Here is a 21,114-nt window from a genome sequence, read left to right on the forward strand (position 1 = left end):
CCCAGGGATGGAACCCAGGTCTCCCACATTGCAGGCAGATTCTTTACCATCTGAGCCCCCAGGGAAGCCCAAAGTAGTTTGACACTTTCTCTGTTAGGGAATCGAACCCATGTGACAGGCGGGGATTTGCAGGGTCCTGAGCAAACTGGGGAGGGTCCTCATTCCCTCCCTGTGAGCATGCTTTCTAGAACCTTGTACTCCTCTGCGTGGGGCAAAGTGAGGAGGAGACCCTGGGATCAACACCAGCTTTATTGCTTACTGAGCTGTGTGACCAGTAGCATACTACTTAACCTCTCTGAGCCTAACTTTCTGGGTCTGTAAAATGGAGATGATAAGAGAACCTATCCCATAAAAGGGAGTGGAAATACTCTGAAATAACTGAAATGCAGCCCTTAGTGTGGGATCAGACACACAGAGAGAGCTTAATTCATAGCATCTGTTGTCAATATTATTGGTTTGTCGTCGTGACCATTGTTTTGTTTATGGAAATGAGAGAGCTCTGAATCCCAGGTTCCACTGCTGCAGGCTTTTAGAGAGATACTCCTGAGACCGCCTGTATTAATGTCCCGCTTTGTCACTTAGTCCCTGTGCCCTTCTGCAGACAGAATCTGAAGGTAGAGGGGATCTGAGGATGGTAATTTTGCCTCCACATGTTGATTTGAAACTTCACTGTGAAAGCTGCTGCCTAAAACAGCTAGGAAAACTGGAGTGCCTCAAGAGGTACTCATCACTTTCGCCAGAACCATGGTTGCTATCACTGTTATTACTATTATTGGTATTATTAATTGCAAAGAAAATGATATGTATTGATAGCTTACTAAAGTGCCAAGAATTGTGCTAGGCTCCCTACAAATATTCTTATTTGATTATCCTAGCAATTATATGAAAGAAATAAAATGACTATACCCATCTTACAGATGAAAAAACAAACTCAGAAAAAAATACGTAACTTTCCAGGGATCACATAGCTAATAAGTGGCCAAACAGGGGTTCACAACTTACCACCAGCCTGGCCGTCTGCAATAGCCTCCACTCTCCTTAGTTCTAACCTGAGGCTTGGAAATGCTCACCTCCGATTCCCTCTGGCGCCCATTCAAGGTTAAAATTGAACAGGGTTTCCTGGTGCCAGTTTTCATCACCCAGAAACTCCAGAGTTTTTGTCAATATTATCTCCACTTCCAGCATATTCAAATTGCTGTCAAGGTGGAACTTGCTCCAAAGATGAGGTTCAGAATGCAGAGAGTTTGTGGTTAATTCATTATCTTGGGGGCTGAAGGGTTAAAATTTTTAAAGGCAGACAACTGGCTTGTCAGCTCCAAGAATGAGTAAATCGTTGGCAGCTAGGCAGGCCTCTACTTTTATTTTTTCTTTCACACATTTCCTCATCATTTTTAATCGCCAGGAATAATTGGTGTGGGCAAGTCAAGGCTATCTGAGTTCATCCCTGCCCTCCCACTGCCATCAACACCCTGCCTGGCAAAGGAAGACCCAGCCTGAATGCCTCCCCCAGCTGTTTATTTAGAAAAGTACAACAATAGCCAGTTATTGTGAATTTACTTCCTTAGCTCCATAGAAAATGCTTTCTTTACACATTCTTTAAAATGTGGGCGTTGCTGGTTTCCACATGCTATTTGAGCACCACTCATCTAGTCAACACATAAGTTGACTCCAGTGTATTTGTGTATGTGTGTATGTGTGCGTGTGTGTATGTGTGTGTGTGTATATATATATATATGTAATTTTTAAAGATCAACAATTAGCATGCCATCTTCAAGAATGAGTGATACTCATTATCTATTTTATATATAGTGAAGGTGTATATGTTAATCTCAGCTTCCTAATTTATCCCTCCTAATTTATTTATTTGTGGATAATGAATTAACCACAAACTCTCTGCCTCCTGAACCTCATCTTTGAAGCAAGTTCCTTCTTGACAGCAATTATGCTAGAATAGCTAGAATATGCTGGAAGTGGGGATAATGTTGACAGACTGGAGTTTCTGGGTGATGAAACTCCAGTGTGTATTAATATGTATGTGTATATGTATATACAATGGACTATTACTCAGTCATAAAAAGTAATGAAATAATGCCATTTGCGGCAAAATGGATGGACCTAGAGGTTATCGTACTAGGTAGAGTAAACCAGAGAAAGACAATTATTATACTATATTGCTTATAGGTTGAAGGAAAAAAAAAGATACAAACATTTCCCAAACAGAAAGAGACTCACATACACAGAAAACAAACTTATGGTTACCGAAGGGGAAGAGCGGTAGGGGAGGGATAAATTAGGAGACTTGAATTAATATATACACATTACCATAAATCCACCAAAGACCTACTGTATAGCACGGGGAACCATACTTGGTATTCCAAAATAACTTTTAAGGGAAAAGTTGTGTATATAACTGAATTGCTGTGCTGTACACCTGAAACTTAGGTGATATTATAATTCAACTGTACTTCCATAAAAAATTTTTCTACAAAAAGAGTTGATACTCTAAAATTTTGTAATCCCAGACAACTATGTTGGAATTGATATTGTGACCTGATCAAGAAGTCCTGCTTTATTTTTAAGACTCCACCGTTAACCAGTTGGCATTTAGGAAGGACAGAATATGTGAACAGCATCTCTTTCAGGAACAGAATTGCTGGCAGCTGTCCCACAGCACATCTAAAACCTCAGACGCCTAGACCGTTCAAGCAAACAATCCAAATAAGCAAACAGTTCAAGTTAAGTGTTCATTCAAGCACTTCATTTTAAAATCTACAGGAGGCACCTTCTCCGTGAATTAACTTTGCTCGGATTCCTATCTGTCCTGCCCTAGCTTTTAACAAAGGACCGATATATAGCTCCTTCTTCCTAGGACTAAAAGCTGCACAGCACCTAAAAACAAATTCCAGGTTTCTGACTTCAGGATAAATCAGGTGCAGTATAATAGGTTAGCACAGTAATTTTAATGACAACTGCCTTTTGCTGCTAATAGCATACTTATTAGGTTGATACCATGTAAGTGTTTATGCTACATAGTTATTCATGCCTCAATTACATTACTGTGTGATTTCAGATTTATGTAATAGAAGAGCCATTAATACGATGAATTAAGCCCAATAAATGTGTGGCACTCAGAGTGGACATGAAGGAAGCTTCCTTCATCAAGCTGAGATATTCATCTTTGTTTCACCATAGACTGAAGACAACACTTGCCTTAGAGAATGACTCTTTCATGTCATTTCGCTTCCTAGAAAGCAGTAAGGCATGTTGCTTGCCATTGTGTGCATTTTTTGAAATAGAAAACCGTCACATCCAGCAAACATATTGGATGACTGTGACAAAAACAAACACAAAAAGTGCTTGAGATCATTCACTGTAGCAGAAGTGTTGTTATATGAGAGACACGTGACCCACACAGAATGCTAAGGAACCCTGAGTTCAGGCAGCGGTCCAAAAGCGTAAATGTCTACCAGCCCGTAATACAAAGGCTACATCTGACCAGGTGAAGGTAACAGGGGTTGTTCAGGTTGATGACAGAAGCAAACAAGCAAAACCACCCAATGGTGCTGGGCTCCATCCAGTTGTTGCCATGAGGGAATACAGACTCGATGTCTTTAATTTGTTTCCAAGAGAAGTCAGAAGTCTGGAACCCTATGTACAGTCTTCACCTTGAATTTTTGGTAATAGTCAGCTTGGGGTCTGCCAGTTTGTGACTCCTGCCCTTGGGAGATGAACTCTGAGCGCACTCTTTCTGCTTAAATCTGAGCTTCTTGAGAGCTGCAGTTACTCCTTTATCCATCCTTCTGTCCCCCAGAACCAAGCAGTGGTCCACGCACGCAGTTTGGGGGGAACTTGCCAGCCATCAGGTAGCGTATTTAGCCCTTTGCAGTCACCTTCCTCCCTACCTTTCACAGCAACCTTATGGGTAGTTACTGCTGTTTTCATCATTTGACAGATAAGGATGTTGATAATTAGAGAAAGGAAGCCTGAGGCCTAAGTTCCCATAACTCAAAAGTGGGCAGACTTGATCCTTGAACCCAGTTCTTCAGATATTGTCTCCTAACCACTGGCTCAGTGCCCCCTGCAGATGCTCGTGCACCAGTTCTGTTTATCCCCAGTGATAGCATTTGCCTCTCTTGTCAGGGTCTTTTCCTTCTAGCTCCTGCACCTAGTTCAAAAGTTTGAGTTTTGAATAGATAGATAAATGAGCAAATATGACCAGTGTCACAGTGGAAATGAGCAACAGTGTAAGGTGAGCATCCTTCAATACAGAGGATGGGGGACTGCTGCACTGTTGTTGCAATGGGTCATTTGATTTTATGCAAAGAGCTTGCTGCTTTACAGGAGGGCCGGGTGAGTGGAGAGTTGAGTATTTGTTTATCTTCTCCTGTTCGTCCTTCTCCATCCCTCAACTCCCCCACCCGCCCCCCACGATGATGCCCTAGGCCTTCTCTTAAGGAGAAATGGAGAATTTGACCTGTCTGGAAAACTGGAAAACTCACCCTCCATCTTTTGGAAACAAACCACTCAACACCCAGGTGGAAGCGCCGCTCCCCCGTGGGCACCACCGCCAGCTGTGTCCACAGGAAGACAACCACAGGAATTGCACCCACAGGGAACACTGATGGACAGGAAAAGACCACCCAAGCTGGAGCAGGCAGAGAAGGCTCAGCTCAGGGTGAACAGACCAGAAGCAGGAGGGGCCTGGTGTCCCATTTAGTGAATGAAATCCCTCACACAGCCTCTTTGTACTTTGGGAGGGTGTAGCTGGAGAGCTGGAGGGTGGGGGCTGAGGGCTGAGGGAGATGCAAAGTTAGGGCTTGGGGCTGGGGAGGGTGGGTTCTCGCTTGTGCTCTGATTCATCTCGCCTTCCCGAGGCAAGGCTCATAATTACCTAACTAATGGAGAATAATGACACCACTTGGATGGGAGTTGAGAGGGGGAGAAAGAAAGGCATGAGAATTCATTAACCTTGTGTGAGGGGCTTAGATAGCATCTCTGAAGGATCATTATTACATCATTTCACCCCCTTTTCTCCCCTCTTTCCACTAATACGAGACAGACAAATGCTAAATAACTATATAATAATACATTGCAAGACAGACAACAATGCCAGAAAATATAATAGCCTGCTATAGCAATGAAACTCCTTCAAAGTTATATTTAAAATGTCAGTGGTGCAGAATGGAAAATACGAATTAACAGGTTCATTTGGAGGACGCAATTTAAAAATCTATACAACGGTATGGTGGCATTTCCCACTGGGTTTTAGTTTTAGTTTTATTTGTCCCACAACCCCCCCTCCCCCCGCCAAAAAAAATCACCCAAGTAATTTCAGCCCAGAGACACAAACTTCGAGGAACCACTTTCCTCTGCATTTTTCTTTCCTGTTTGCAATGGTCACGATGCTCCCCAAACCTAGTATCTTCTTGACATGTTGCCTTTCTCTCGGAACGTTTCTGCAAGCTTCCCAGGAGCCATGGAATGTAGATTACACCTTTTGGAGATGTAGCCTGGCCACATAAGGAGACAAGTAGTTGAAATTTGTGTCAAATTGCTTGTTTAAATGACTTGAGCCAACTTCTTAGAGCCAGGACAGCAGGGGCTGAGGATTTTCAAAGTTGGCAGGGGCCAAAATGACAAGGCTCGGCAGTCACCTGGTGGGCTGCCAAGCCCGACTGGAGGCTTCAAAAAATAAACTTTCTCAAAGGACACAAATTAAAAGTCATGTTTCAGCAGCCATTAAAACCAAATTATAGGCTTGCATTGCATAGTGAACTGCTTTCATTTTCATTACGCTTAAAATATTTCACTTTGTAGATGGAGAACGGATTGCCAGGAAAACCGTGGAGGGGACTGTCATCCTTGGTCATATTTACAGGCGAATATGTAGAGGGGTGTGGTTGTCCTTTGTGTGTTTTTCCTGCAAGGATGGAGGATTTCAAGATTAGAAACTAGGATGCAATTTTGAGTAAGGGTCACGGTTTGAAAACATCAACCCTGACCTTCTCCAGAGACCGAGTCCTCAGGGTTCATCTCTCAGAGGACAGATGTTATCAAGCCCCTGATCTGAGTGAGCTCATAGGTGTGTTTCGTTGACTCTCATTTTTAAAAAGGTATACATATATACATGTGATTGTATATAAACGTGAAAGTGTTAGTCGCTCAGTTGTGTCCGACTCTTTGAGACCCCCATGGACTGTAGCCCTCCAGGCTCCTCTGCCCATGAAATTCTCCAGGCAAGAATACTGGAGTGGGTTGCCATTCCCTTCTCCGGGGGATCTTCCTGACCCAGGGATCGAACCAGGTTTTCCCACATTGCAGGCGGATTCTTTACCATCTGAGCCACCAGGGAAGTCATATGTAATCATATGTGTATATATATGTGTGTGTGTGTATATATAAAAATATATATGTGTGTGTGTATACATACATATGTGGGTATATATATAAATACACATACCCAAAACACACGCATATATATTTTCATTGTCAACATTTTTAAAAAAACTAAAAGTCCAGATCTTCAGCTTTCCTAGAAAAACTGGAGGATCAGTTGCCTTGATCTCTAACCCCTAAATAGCCACGTGAGCCTTGATCTGAGTGAAGGCTGTTCCCTACCTGCTCCCGTTCACCTCAATCCACTTCACTTTCCTGCCTGGCCCCTGATAGGTGTTTAAACTTGCTACTCCCTGACTTCCAGTATGCCATATTCTTATACCTTCAGAAAGATACCATACCATTATTTCTTTTTATCTGTATTTTGGCCATGCTTCACAACATGTAGGAGTTCCCCAACCAAGGATCGAACCCATGCACCCTGCAGTGGGAGTGTGGAGCCCTAATGCTGGACCACCAGGGAAGCCCACCCCTCCCCCCATTGTGGACATTGTTTAAAGAATGTATGGAGTATCCTGGCTTACCAGGAAATGGGCTGGGAACTTGTTACAATAGAGGTCAACCTTGAATGTCACATGACTTTCCTTGCAGAATTAAGAAGTTTCAAATAATTCCCACTGGTGAGCCCTCACCAGCCTGGTTTTGCTAACCTAGCTTCTCATGCATCATTTGATGCCTCGGTTCAGTTCAGTCGCTCAGTCGTGTCCGACTCTTCGCAACCGCATGAATCGCAGCGCGCCAGGCCTCCCTGTCCATCACCAACTCCCGGAGTTCACTCAGACTCACATCCATCGAATCAGTAATGCCATCCAGCCACCTCATCCTCTGTCGCCCCCTTCTCCTCCTGCCCCCAATCCCTCCCAGCATCAGAGTCTTTTCCAATGAGCCAACTCTTCACATGAGGTGGCCAAAGTACTGGAATTTCAGCTTTAGCATCATTCCTTCCAAAGAAATCCCAGGGCTGATCTCCTTCAGAATGGACTGGTTGGATTTCCTTGCAGTCCAAGGGACTCTCAAGAGTCTTCTCCAACAGCACAGTTCAAAAGCATCAATTCTTCAGCACTCATCTTTCCTCACAGTCCAACTCTCACATCCATACATGACCACAGGAAAAACCATAGCCTTGATTATATGGATCTTTGTTGGCAAAGTAATGTCTCTGCTCTTCAATATGCTATCTAGGTTGGTCATAACTTTCCTTCCAAGGAGTAAGCGTCTTTTAATTTCATGGCTGCAGTCACCATCTGTAGTGATTTTGGAGCCCAAAAAAATAAAGTCTGACACTGTTTCCACTGTTTCCCCATCTATTTCCCATGAAGTGATGGGACCAGATGCCATGATCTTCGTTTTCTGAATGTTGAGCTTTAAGCCAACTTTTTCACTCTCCACCTTCACTTTCATCAAGAGGCTCTTTAGTTCCTCTTCACTTTCTGCCATAAGGGTGGTGTCATCTGCCTATCTGATGTTATTGATATTTCTCCCGGCAATCTTAATTCCAGCTTGTGCTTCTTGCAGCCCAGCGTTTCTCATGATGTACTCTGCACATAAGTTAAATAAGCAGGGTAACAATATACAGCCTTGATGTACTCCTTTTCCTATTTGGAACCAGTCTGTTGTTCCATGTCCAGTTCTAACTGTTGCTTCCTGACCTGCATACAGATTTCTCAAGAGGCAGGTGTCTGGTATTCCCATCTCTTGAAGAATTTTCCAGTTTATTGTGATCCACACAGTCAAAGGCTTTGGCATAGTCAATAAAGCAGATATAGATGTTTTTCTGGAACTCTCTTGCTTTTTCCATGATCCAGCAGATGTTGGCAATTTGATCTCTGGTTCCTCTGCCTTTACTAAAACCAGCTTGAACATCTGGAAGTTCATGGTTCACGTATTGCTGAAGACTGGCTTGGAGAATTTTGAGCATTACTTTACTAGTGTGTGAGATGAGTGCAATTACCTAAAGGCAAATCAAGGCATACTGTTTATTAGTAACTGACCCTGGGATGCTTGATGTAGTCTTACCTGAGTTTCCAATGGGTGATGTTCAGCACTTGTCAATATCAAGGCTTTGGTTCCAGATAGTGTGTTCGCGGCGGTGGCCAGCAGCCCCTGACTGCCATTTCTCCTTCCTCTTTTCCCAGGCCCTCCAAACCACCACAGCCAGTCGACTCTGAGGCCCCCTTTGCCACCCCCGCACAACCACACGCTGTCCCATCACCACTCGTCCGCCAACTCCCTCAACAGGAACTCGCTGACCAACCGGCGGAGTCAGATCCACGCCCCGGCTCCCGCCCCCAATGACCTGGCCACCACTCCCGAGTCCGTTCAGCTTCAGGACAGCTGGGTGCTGAACAGCAACGTGCCGCTGGAGACTCGGTAAGTCCCCATCGTGATCACACATGCCTCCTTCCTGCCTCACCCTCGCAGAGCATCGGGGTGGCGCAGAGCTATAGTGGGGTGAAAACCCCGCCTACGTTGTGGGATAAGTTGACCAGCTCTGGCTGTTCCCTTGGTAATTCCACCCTGGACAGCAGGTTGATAGGTATTTCTTTTGTTCACATGTGTCTCCTTTTAATGCATGTTTACTTTCTTCGACAGCTCCTGTGTACCCAACTAATAGAATTAGCATAACATATTTTTACACAAAGGCTCATGGGAAACATGCTTATAAGGGTATATTGACTGAAAGCTGCTGATAAATTATGCATTTAGCCTTTCCTGAAGTAATAAATGAAGACTCATTTGAAAGTAAGTGTTTGGGGAGACCTTGAGAAACAATCCCCAATTCCAGACTGACAGAAGTATAATTTTAATTTATATTTCATCCAACATGCAGTCTCTCTTTAATCCCTCCTGTACACACTTTTTAACAGCTTGATGCCTGAGGGGCAAACAACAATGTAGAGAAAAACAAACAAGAAAAAAGGGGCAGCATTTATGTTGAAAGGGAAGAGTTGGAAAGTGATCTCCAGCTCTGGCTTTGCTTTGTGTTTGCTGCTGTCCTTTTCTCACCTTTGCTTCTGGTCTTCCAAAATGACCCTTGCCTTAGCGACCTGAAGGAAGGGGCATTGGTCACAGCGTGGCAGGCTACAGTGTAATTGGCAGTGGGTTGACCAGATACTGGAATGCTCTTGTTTTTCCATCCCCAGGCACTTTCAGGGTGTATGTACTTCAGTGGTCACTGTTTCCTAGCCCAGAAGAACCATGGAAACTAAATAGAGAATGGGGCTAATTCATATTGAACCTTTAGAAAGTTCTCACATAGTTTTTAAACTTTAATAACTTAGGTTTAAAGAAAAAAAATAATCTGTAATCTTTCCGGTAATGGCCAGTGAATTTTTTGCATGCAGCTGGCAATAATTATGCAAGCCATAGCATTTCATGTTGTTTATCTCTAATTATTAATAAGATCTTGGATACGTTGAACCTCATTGTCATTATAGTCACTTCAAACTTTGATGCATTTTATTTTCTAACCAGTGTAGGTGATTTGTAACCATGCCTTTGTAATCTCTAAGGTTTATAATAAGTAAACTCAATAGAAAATATATGTATATATTATATATAATAGATAGGTTTAAACATCTGCATTGATATAATAACCCACTAATAAGTAGCTTTATGGAAGGGTTCCAGGCTGAAAGCTAACTAGTCCACCAGGCTTAACTCAGTCAATTTTCATAGTTGGTGGTGGTCTTTAAGAGTGGATAAGATTTTCTTTTTTCTTCCTTATATTTATGAACTGCCATAGAGTTTGTGGGGTACTAGTCAGTCTGTTTTCACGTTAACAGCCATTATTTGAAAAATATTAATAGTCACTAGACATGAGGCAATGCACAGTGGGTAAGACGGAGGAGGAGGAGAAAGGGTAGAAGAAATGTAGTAGATATTGGGAAAAAGAAGGAGAAAAAGGGAAAAAGAGGACTAGCATCACCAATACCGAACAGTTTCTATTGTGTACTTTGTAAATGCCAATATCAGTGGTTTAAATGCACTGTCTCAATCAAGCCTGGAAGCACGTCAGTGAAGTAGGAAGAAATCATTGTTGTCACCATTTAAAAATTTCAGAATGTAGATTTGGGGTCAACATAACTTGCATGCATTCTAGAGCATCAGTGAGATCGTAAATTATGAGACTTTGGATGGAACTCTGGTGGTTTCTACACATAAGATGGTGAGGTATCTGATCACAAACCTACAATTATTGCCTTGATTGTCACATCATCAGGGAAAGATCCATCAGAATGTCCACTCCGCACAAAGAGTCTCTAATTGGTGATGGGAACACATGCACTGCATGAGGGTATCTGCTGTCACCCATCACATTCTGATGTGATTGGCAATAAATATTTCCCTTGAAAAGATCTGGGGGAGAGGACCAGCAAACCAAGCATATCCCCTTCCTGCTCTCCTGAAGTTCTCCCAGAACATGCCTTCCAACCTGTCGAGTCCTTCGTCAGGTTATTAGAATACTTAGCATTTCTCCTAGGTTTGGAGTTTCTCAGTGCTTTTAGAGGAAGCAAGCCAAATCCTATCAGAAGGCAAGAACAGTATCAGATGTTCTCTGATCAGTACATTCAAGGGCCAAGAATTAGAGAATGTAAGTCCCTTGAGAAGGGCCATTACTAAAATCAAACCCAGGTATTTGAAATTCTATCTATAGAACTGAATACATAGAATTTGGGTGTGCAACTGGTCTTGAATTGAATTGTTGAACTTTATGTTTCTCTTTTAGATATTATTTATTCAGTCTCTTATTAGCAAATATTTACTGAGTCTCTTGAAAATACTAAGTGCTATGTTAGGTACTGGGGAGATTATGATTAAAACGTGTATTCTTCCCTTAGAGCTCATACAGCCTAAAAAAGGATATAGGCACATAAACAGAAAGATCATGCAGTGTTTACAATAAAGAAAGTCTGTAAGTTACAGTGGTTGAACAGCTGACATCATAATTAACTATTCCAGGATGTTCAGGAAAAGTTTTCCAGCTGAGGGGCTGTTTGAGCTGGGTTTGGAAGGATAAATAAGAGTTTTACCTAGTAGATAAGTGGAGAAAAAAAATCAAAGATTATGGCATCATTTGTTCCCATTCTTCAGTGATTTTTCCATGTAGTCTTGGAAACTGTAAAAGTGAACAATTTCACTCCAATGCTGAAATATTGTTAGTTTAATGGTGTCATTTTCTTACCCACCAGGCAAATGTAGGGAACAGAAGCTCTTAAGTTAGGGTAATGATATCATACTAGGATTCCCATTCATGTCTTTCATATCAAATAAGGATTGATTAACCACATTGGAGACAGAGAACCATTGAAGGCAAGACATTCTGGAGGCTGATTATGATGTAGTCATCAACTGTGAAAGTGCAATGGAAATTTACAAACAAAACTTCACCACCCCCGATCTCATTAATCTAGACTTCTGGGCATGATGGAAGAATTTCATAACTCTGGAAGGTGATGGGTAGGCATTCTGCCACCCCAGAGACTCCAAGCCAAATCCAAGGTGTTTCTTTAGACCAGCAAGGAACGAGCCCTGGCCCCCTGCATTGCTTGTTGATGTTCCCATCAGTCTTAATGAGGCATGTTAGATCTTCCTTGAACTGTGCTTTTTCCATTTTTTGTTCTATGACAAGTAGAATCAAGGTGCTGGTTAAGGAGGCATAGCCAGAAAACAGCACTGTACAAATTTGGAATATAACACAAGACAAAAAAAGCTTATAAGGGAAAGTTTTGTATCAATGTTAACCATATAAATAAAAAATGCATATAAATGCGTACTACCCAAAACAATCAGTTCATGTGTAAACCATAATATAAGCCAAGAGAAACAAAACACAGGGCAGAGGAACTGTTTGCAAACAGGATGGTCTACAGAATCACTCTCCTCAACCATCTTTCTCTCAGCCTACTTGCAGAAGGTCTTAGAACAAGGTCCATGGGTAATTCTGAGTTGATACCACCTATCTCCTCCTCCTTCTTCTGAGAGCAACAAGGTCAGGAATCTTTCTGGCCAGCTGCTGCTTTGGGAGTTTCTGAAGTCAGCATCTCTTTGTCTAAAGTAGTAAAAAGTAGCTCAGTGAAAGAACCTAACTTTCCTTCCGTCGTACATTTTGCTGAAGCAAGCTTCTTTCTCGGAATCTCTCTCTGGTAGCAGGTCACTAAAGAAAATCCCTAAGCAGAACAAAACTTCTCTCTGAGTTTGCTTTTGCCCCCAGAATACCAGAGTAGCCATCAAGATCCTCAAGCAAGTTTTCAAGTTACTTTTTGAAATGGTCATCCATTACTCATTAGAGAAACATCTATGAGACCCAACCAGATGCCAGGCATTGAAGAAGAAGAAAAGCAAGTCCTTGTCTTTTTGTAGATTCTAGGCTGTAGACAGAATGCGAGCAAAAGATTAGGCCTGTGACCCTCCAATGACAAATGTATTAAGTGCCATGAGAGGTATAGAGAAGCCAGACTCAGGAGAAATTGGCATAAAGGCTGAGCCCTAAGGATGAGTAGGTGTTAATTAGGCTGCCGTCTATGGGGTCGCACAGAGTCGGACACGACTAAAGTGACTTAGCAGCAGCAGCAGTAGCAGCAGCAGACTTAAAGAATGTTCTTGGTGAAAACTATGATCCAGTGGGAGAAGAAGTGCTATGACTCCAGGAAGAGAAAGCAAACTAGAAAGGCAGGCAAGGGCAGGACAGTGCATGGTTTGGGGCTGCTTTAAAGATTCTGGACTCTCCCCAAAACAGTGAAAGATCACTGAAGCATTTTAAACAGAAGGCTGAAATAATACATAGATGGTTTTGTTTTGCTTTTAATTATGGTAGCTGCCTTATGGTTAATAGGTAGGGGGTTGGGCAGAGGTACAGTAAGACTGAGGATGCAATTTGGAGAATACTGTCATGGTTAAGATGAAAAATGGTGGTGTTTCCATTAGGGTCCCCATAGCTGCAGTATCAGAGCTGTCTGCCTTTCTCCTACCAATCTGACCAGAGTTATGGGGAATGTACTAAAGGTAGAATCAGTAAAATTAATGATGGCTGGAATGTCAGGATGTAGCTTAGACAGACGTGAGCACAATACCCGATTTTTTTACTTAAGAGGCTGAGTGAATAGTGATGTCACTTAGAAAACAAGTTCAGTTTTCCACCTCTTAAATCTCTGAGGCAACAAGAAAGAGTATTGAGTTGCTGTTATTGTCCAGACTTATTTTGATTCTAAAATAACAGATGTAACATAAAGCACATCCATTTACAAATAATAGCATAGTTAGTGTATCCAACTCTAGTTTTCTTGGGCTTCCCTTGTGGCTCAGCTGGTAAAGAATCCGCCTGCAATGCTAGAGACCTGGGTTTGATCCCTGGGTTGGGAAGATCCCCTGGAGAAGGGAAAGGCTACCCACTCCAGTATTCTGGCCTAGAGAATTCCATGGACTGTATAATCCACAAGGTCACAAAGAGTCAGAAACGACAGTGACTTTCACTTTTCACTTTGACTGTATCCAAAGTTCTCAGCAGTTGATGTTTCTCTTTAAAAAAAAAAAAAACAAACTCTCCAGAAATTTTGTTCAACTTAGTTATTCTACATGATTGTATAGTTCTGTGAATAACAACTTTATCAAATAGTTTTTGCTCAATACTTAGTTTTACAGGCATGATCCCATTGAACCCTTTAACTCTTCTGTTGAGTATATGTTACTTATCCCTATTTTAAATAAATGGAAACTGAGACTTGAGAAGATGAAATTACCTGCACATCTCCAAATAAGTAGGTGGCAGGACCGGGATTGAAATTTGGGTCTACCTGACTCCACATGCCGTATTCCCAACACATGATAATGTCTTTGAAACTAGAAGAACAAAACAAAATAAAATGATACTTATTATCCAATTAAAATTTACCCAGGCCATGGAAATGATGAAGTTAATGCATTATAAGTGATGTGAGGCAAGAAATGATCTGAGGGATGAATCCCAGTCTGTTACTGGACATAGAGTTGGTCACTGACAAATTCATAAGCTAGGCAAGATATAAGGGACCCTTGTCTTCAGCTCTGCAAGACTGACAGCCACCCAGAATGGTAAATCTGAAGCCTCAAAGGACTATGGTGCCAGCAGCATGGGATACATGTGAGCTGAGCTCAGAGGTTTAATGCTCTGCCTATCATAAACTGCGAGAGTAAATTGAAGCTGCAGAAATAAAAAGCACTGCTACTTTTTTTTAGCCTCTTTGATTTGCAGGAGGTTTATCTTCCAAACAGGACTTTGCCAGATTGGCAGGAGAAAGCCACACTGCCTTGAGTATGCTGGATGGCCATTTGGTCATCGTTCGTGTAGGGACACTCAGAAAGTTGTGATGAACACCCAGGAAGTGCTCTGATCGAGAATGGAGCATTTTGGGCTTGACAAGTGGCACAGGGAATCCCAGGAATCTAATTTGGGTATCAGCATTTCAGAAAACCTACTTTTTATCTTCAAGACCAAGTAATTTTAGCCTCATCTGGAAGCTTTATGGGGATTGCATATTTGGGAATCAAGCCTAATGATCTTTAGTAAATAAGGTTTTCATGGAGAAGAAATGAGATTGTGGAAACATCCCCACCATGATGAACCTGAAGACTCTTCTCAACTTGTTCTCAGATTGATTTTTCTACCTAAGGATTAATTTTCTGACAGAATCCCTGAGAAGCTTGATCTTGAGAATATTAAACCAAGGTAACCTGTTTGCTTCCCACCCCCCCCCTTTTTTTTTTAACGTTTTCAAGTGAGGTGTAAAACTAGAATTCATTCTGGGTGAACCAAATGCATTCTGCTCCTGCTGCTCAGTCGCTTCAGTTATGTCCGACTCTGTACAACCCCATAGATAGCAGCACACCAGGCTCCCCCGTCCCTGGGATTCTCCAGGCAAGAACACTGGAGTGGGTTGCCATTTCCTTCTCCAATGCATGAAATGCATTCTAGCACTTTTCAAATCAGTAGGCAGCATGATTTCTCCATACTGCGAAACATTATGCCCCCTCTAAATTCTCATCAGAGGCAACATGGAAATTAATGAGACCTTTAGGTTAGCTTTTCAAACTCAGCCTTAGTTTATAGCTTTACCTTGCCTTTTTGACACTGTGATCCCGCCTGGCCACCAGCAGCATTTCACGTTGCGGTGCACTTTAATTTTGTAGTTTTCTTAGTCTTCCTTGGAAACTGGCAGCTTATTAATCTCAATAACTGAACAGCTCAATAGGCATGCTCTCCAATGAGAAACCAGACTGTGCCTTTTTTTTTTTCTTGGCAGATGGAGACAGGGGTTGGTGGTTGGTTAGAGGCGGGAGGTGGAGTTGGGGGTGTGTTGGTGAGTGGTAGAGAAAAACCCAGTAAGGAGGGGTACCCCATACCCCACATCACTTTCTAACAATTGGCAGGAAAATAAAGACAACCTGGTCTAATCCATTGCTTTGCTATTTATGGCTTGCGGTGTTAAACACACCTAAACCCATTAATAAGAAAATAAAGTGTTGTGGCTCGTGTGCAAATTACAAGGTGCGTTAAGAAAGAAACAAGCATTGTCTTATTTAAGACCACTCTAGTCTGCTCTTGGCATGGTTTGCAAACTTGGAAACATACTTGAAGGTAAAGGTCTACAAGGAGGGCTCAACTTTTAAAATGTGTCTCCCGCTATAAAATTAAAGCCTTGTTAAGTTTATTAAAGCTCTGGGGACTTGAACTTCTTACTTATGAGTTACCACGGGAAAGCCTCTGGGTAGAAAGATGTTTTGTGTTTTTTAAAAGCCATCCCTCTGCAGCCTGGACCACGGGGACCCTATTACAGACTGAAGCCACCTTGCGGTCATGCCTTGGAAGTGCAAGCCTCTGCCCTGAGTCTGTGTAAACGTCAAAGACTCTTGGGTTAAGTTCACAGTTGAAAAAAACCCAGTATTTCCATCTCTGTCTGTGCTCTTTCACCCATTCAGCTAATATCAACTGTCATACCCTCGGGGCATTTCCTGAAGCCTCCCCAGAGGATATTTTATCTGGCTCAGATGGGAGAGACTTGATGGAGCGCGCGAGGCTTTTCTAATTCTGGCTCCGCAATGATCTTTTTCTTTTCACAGAAGCCAGATAAGGCACTCGTGGTTCTCCCAGGCAGAGGCAGTAGGCTCTGCACCTTTTCTGAAGCTTCCTTTGATTTATTAGTCTTGGTTTGGCCTGCCTTCATGATTGGGGATCTTATGTCCCCAGAATCGCAGTCCATCATGAGGCACTCAGCCAGTGTGCTCAGCTAGGACTGCATCCTTTGGATGATAAGGGAGCTGAAACAACTTGAAGCACTTTTTCTCATATAGCTGTTTTTTCTCCTCCAAAACCCACACGTTTCAGACTGTTCCCTAAGTCTTGTATGCAAATAATCCATTTTTATGACAACATTAACCACGGAGAATCAGCTTCAAAATCATGTGTTTTTAATTCCTTACAGAATCCTTTCTTGCTCAAAGTAATTGTTTGAGAAATCAGCAAGTGCTTCCAATTTCTGTCCTCAGTGTTTTAGCTGTGCATGCCTGCCTTATATTTCAAAAGAGAATGAGTAGCACTTCCTTTTTGTATTTGTGAGATGGTTCTAAAATTCTATTTCAATTTGTTAAAAAGCTTCGGCTGGGTTGGAGCATCCCTAAGTCCACTGCTCAACATTAGTCCTCCTGTCAAGATGTTGGACACCAACGATATGACAATTAAAAGCTTATTATTATTATTTTGCAATTACTTGAAGGACTGGATATAAAATCCGGTTCTAGGAAGAAGGTAGGAAATGTTCTTCCTCTTGCATGGATATGTGCTTAGATATGAATTTTAAATGGGGAACTTAGTCTTTGTGCCTTTTAAATCTCTTATCAACCCAGATCCTCTCCACTACACTTAGGAATAGGGAATGAGAAAGCATAAGGTGATATTAGGCACTTTGAAGCATTTGGTGGGACCCTGGGGAAAGCCAGCTTAGTAAAGTGAGATAATAAATGTAAAAACCGTCTGAAAGTAGGGCCCTGCTGTGTGGGTGTCTTGTGTCCAGCTTCGTGCTTTCTTAGTCACCTTAGTGCCGCGGTCCCCAACCTTTTTGGCACGAGGGACCAATTTTGTGGAAGACAGTTTGTCCACAGACCGGGGGTGGGGCGTGGGGGGTGGTTCCGGGGTGATTCAACTGCATTACATTTATTATGCACTTTAATGCTGCCAACGATCTGAGAGGAGGTACTCAGTCCATGGCTCAGAGGCTGGTGCAGCTCAACTTTTGCATTTTTGCTGACCCTGAGTGACCTCTTCTCTCTTTCTCCAAAACCCAATGAGTTAATCTCTCTAGTCTGGTGTTAAGGCCCTTGGCAGATCTGAGGACTTACTGAATGTGATGTCTTGGAAAGAGAGACCCCGGGGATGGAGGATATTAGTTCCTGGAAGGTGGAACAAAAGTATGAAGGCAGTTTGAAGAGCACAGAAATGGGGTTTTGTCAGAGGCAAGGTGTCTTGAAGACCTGACAATTTGACCATGATGTTCTGTGAATGAGTTTGACGAGAGCACTCCACACAATATCCTGCAGATATTAGCAAGTGACTTGATTTATATTTGGAAATAGTGTAATATTTAATCATTTTTTAAAAATTAAACACGTGTTTATTTTCTGTAAAATATTGAACACTTTTGTTTGTCCAAAGGCAGAGAAGGGCAGGGATCGTCTTGTCCAGCTTCTAAACTTCTGAGTCCATGCGAGGAGAGATGGTGGCTATATTGAAAATCTTTGCACTGTGTGGACGGACTGAACGCTGTTCCTGGTTTTGTCTTTAGTCATTGTCATCTCTTAAACGCCTGCCTGGTGCCAAGCACTGTTTCAGACACTTTATGTTATCCATTTGGGAGCCCTGTCAGGAAGATACAACTTGGGGTAATGTAGGGTGTGGGACAGAATCAAAACTCAGGCAGAACTTGATTCAGGGACTTGAGCTCAGGCACTAGGCATCTCTCTCTCTCTCAGCTGTTTTTCCGTTTCCTAACATCATTCTTAAGCAGGTGTCCTTTTGTGAGATTTCTGTGGGAACTGCAGGCTCTATTCTCATAGCTTAGAAACTAAAAGAAAAAGGATTTCCTCTTCATATTTCAAGGAAACTCCCAGGAACTCAGCTAGAAACCTGTGCCCACAGCAGACCCAGTCTGGAGGTCTGGAGTGTGGACCGTGTTGACTGATTACGCCTGGATCATATGCCTGTGAGGACCAGATACCAGAAAAAAGGGTGTGGCCATAACCAAACACCACGGTGTTAGACGGTAAGACAGAGAGCTGGCAGGCTGAAAAAAAGACGAGAAAACCCAGGCCAAGTTCAGTGCTAGCTGTGCCCTAGCCTAGCTGCTTTTGCTTACCCCCTAATTACATTATTTTCTCCTCTGGGCACACAGTCCTGGCCAGGGTTGGGAGTATGGGAGGTTCAAGAGTATCAGTTACCTCACTTGCCTGGACACAGCAGGGGGTTTACAACTGATTCCATTATGAAGTAGAAAGAATAAGTTCCACTGAGTAATTCCCATCCCCTTCTGATTCATCACCCTCTCTGGTTCACTTCTCAAATGTCCCACAACTTTACCTTGGAGTTCACTGTGGCCACTGAATGCATCTTGACTTTTATTAGTCCCCTGATGTCTCTTTCCAGCTATCATCTTCTTTCCTGCAAAAGTGCTTGGATTCCACATTTTCTAATTAAAACATGCTCATTTATTGTCTTACTAACCAGTGCTCTTTATGAGGGCTCTTGATGAGAAAGTTAACTCAGAACAACTCAGTGCATTTCTCCTCTCCTGAAAATGGCTGGAGAAGCAGTTTTACCTTTATCAATTTGAAGTCCTTGGTTTTGCTTTTTAATAAGACAGTGAATGGGAAACCTCTAATTCCATGCTCCAAGGTTCTCTTCTCAGCAATATAAAAATGCATCTTCTCCTTTTTGTGCTGAAAATTTTAGATAGGAGTCAGTCTGCTCCCTAATGGACCTTCTTATAGGTACCATCAGAATAGTTCCACATTTAATGAGACAAAAAGTTTTGTCCTAAAAATCAGCTTCTCCTAATGTCAATAATTATGCCCATTCCTATTTACACTCTTGTGATTTAATCTGATGTTGCATGTTGTGGAGAAGCTCAGTAGTGGGGGAAAAGTGCACACCTACATTTAAACTCCCTAGAAATTCAGTAGAATGGTGTGTGTGACACTGCAGCGGGTGTGAGAACCAGGTAGGAAAGGACACGTTCAGTGTGTGTCTGGAGGTACTTTTCTGAGTTTTCACCATCATGGGCCCTGTCCGGAAATACGAAAGCTGTGTTAGGATGGAGACCTCCTCCTGTCCTGCCTATAACATGCATCTTCAAATTCACAGTACCTTCAGGTTTTAGAAAAGGGAGAAGTGTAGAATTTTCTGCAGGGCTAGAGTTGAAGGGGCTATTTTAATGAGAGAGGAAGAGAGAGAGGTAGGAGGTGAGGTGGGAAGGAAGGGGTCTGATGATGAGAGTATAGAAACACCTGCCATCTTCCGAGAAGTTGGTCCCTTGATTCCTTTTTTCTTTTTTTGGCTGCACTGCAAGTCTTGAGGGATCTTAGTTCCCAGACTAGGGATTGAACCTGGGCCCCCAGCAGGGGAAGTGCAGGGTCCTAACCACTGCACCACCATGGAATTACCAGGCCCTTGATTCTGACTACTGCATCAGAAGGCAGACCAGGAGGAGGAATCAAGGCCAACAGGATTTGCAGGCTGATATCCGTTTTACAGATGAGGAGCTGTGAGGCCAGATGACTCATCAGTTTCTCGAGCTGATTGTCCAGGTGGGGCTGTAGGCAGGTCTCTGGAACTTCCCTCCATTTCCTGCATGATGATGAGGCAACTTTGTTGCCTATTCATCCCATTAAGAATCTTTATCTCCATTTCCTTCTGCAAAGAAACAGTCAAGAATTAGGCAAAGAATTAGAGCACATATTACAATAGATTGAAGGGATTATATCTGATAGACAGAGTGTCTGAAGAACTATGGATGGAGGTTCCTGACATTGGACAGGAGACAATGATCAAGATCATCCCCAAGAAAAAGAAATGCAAAAAAGGTAAAATGGTTGTCTGAGAAGGCCTGACAAACAGCTGAGAAAAGAAGAGAAGCGAAAGGCAAAGGAGAAAAGGAAAGCTATACCCATCTGAATGCAAAGTTCCAAAGAATAGCAAAGAGAGATAAGAAAGCCTTCCTCAGTGATCAGTGCAAAAAAATAGAGGAAAACAACAGAACGGGAAAGACTAGAGATCTCTTCAAGAAAATTAGAGATACCATTAGAGATACCAAAGGAATATATCATGCAAAGATGGACACAATAAAGTATAGAAATGGTATGGACCTAACAGAAGCAGAAGATATTAAGAAGAGGTGGCAAGAATACACAGAAGAACTGTACAAAAAAAGATCTTCATGATCCAGATAACCATGATAGTGTGATCACTCACTTAGAGCCAGACATCCTGGAGTTCAAAGTCAAGTGGGCCTTAGGAAGTATCACTACAACCAAGCCTAGTGGAAGTGATAGAATTCCAGCTGAGCTATTTCAAATTCTAAAAGATGATGCTGTGAAAGTGCTGCACTCAATATGCCAGCAAATTTGGAAAACTCAGCAGTGGCCATAGGACTGGAAAAGGTCAGTTTTCATTCCAATCCCAAAGAAAGGCAATGC

The 21,114-nt window shown here is 42.4% G+C and overlaps 1 protein-coding gene across 3 annotated transcripts in view; it reads left to right on the plus strand.

Moving 5' to 3' along the window:
- Positions 1-21,114, plus strand: part of TENM2 (teneurin transmembrane protein 2) — a 762,206-nt gene that overhangs the window by 408,854 nt on the left and 332,238 nt on the right. For all 3 annotated transcript variants that reach the window (XM_059888816.1, XM_059888817.1, XM_024995296.2), the window contains one exon: positions 8,532-8,766. In XM_059888816.1, the coding sequence (XP_059744799.1) occupies positions 8,532-8,766 (235 nt within the window). The remainder of the gene's footprint in view (positions 1-8,531; positions 8,767-21,114) is intronic.

The sequence above is a fragment of the Bos taurus genome, chromosome 7 (genome assembly GCF_002263795.3).
Source record: "Bos taurus isolate L1 Dominette 01449 registration number 42190680 breed Hereford chromosome 7, ARS-UCD2.0, whole genome shotgun sequence".
In the NCBI taxonomy this organism is placed as follows: Eukaryota; Metazoa; Chordata; class Mammalia; order Artiodactyla; family Bovidae; genus Bos; species Bos taurus.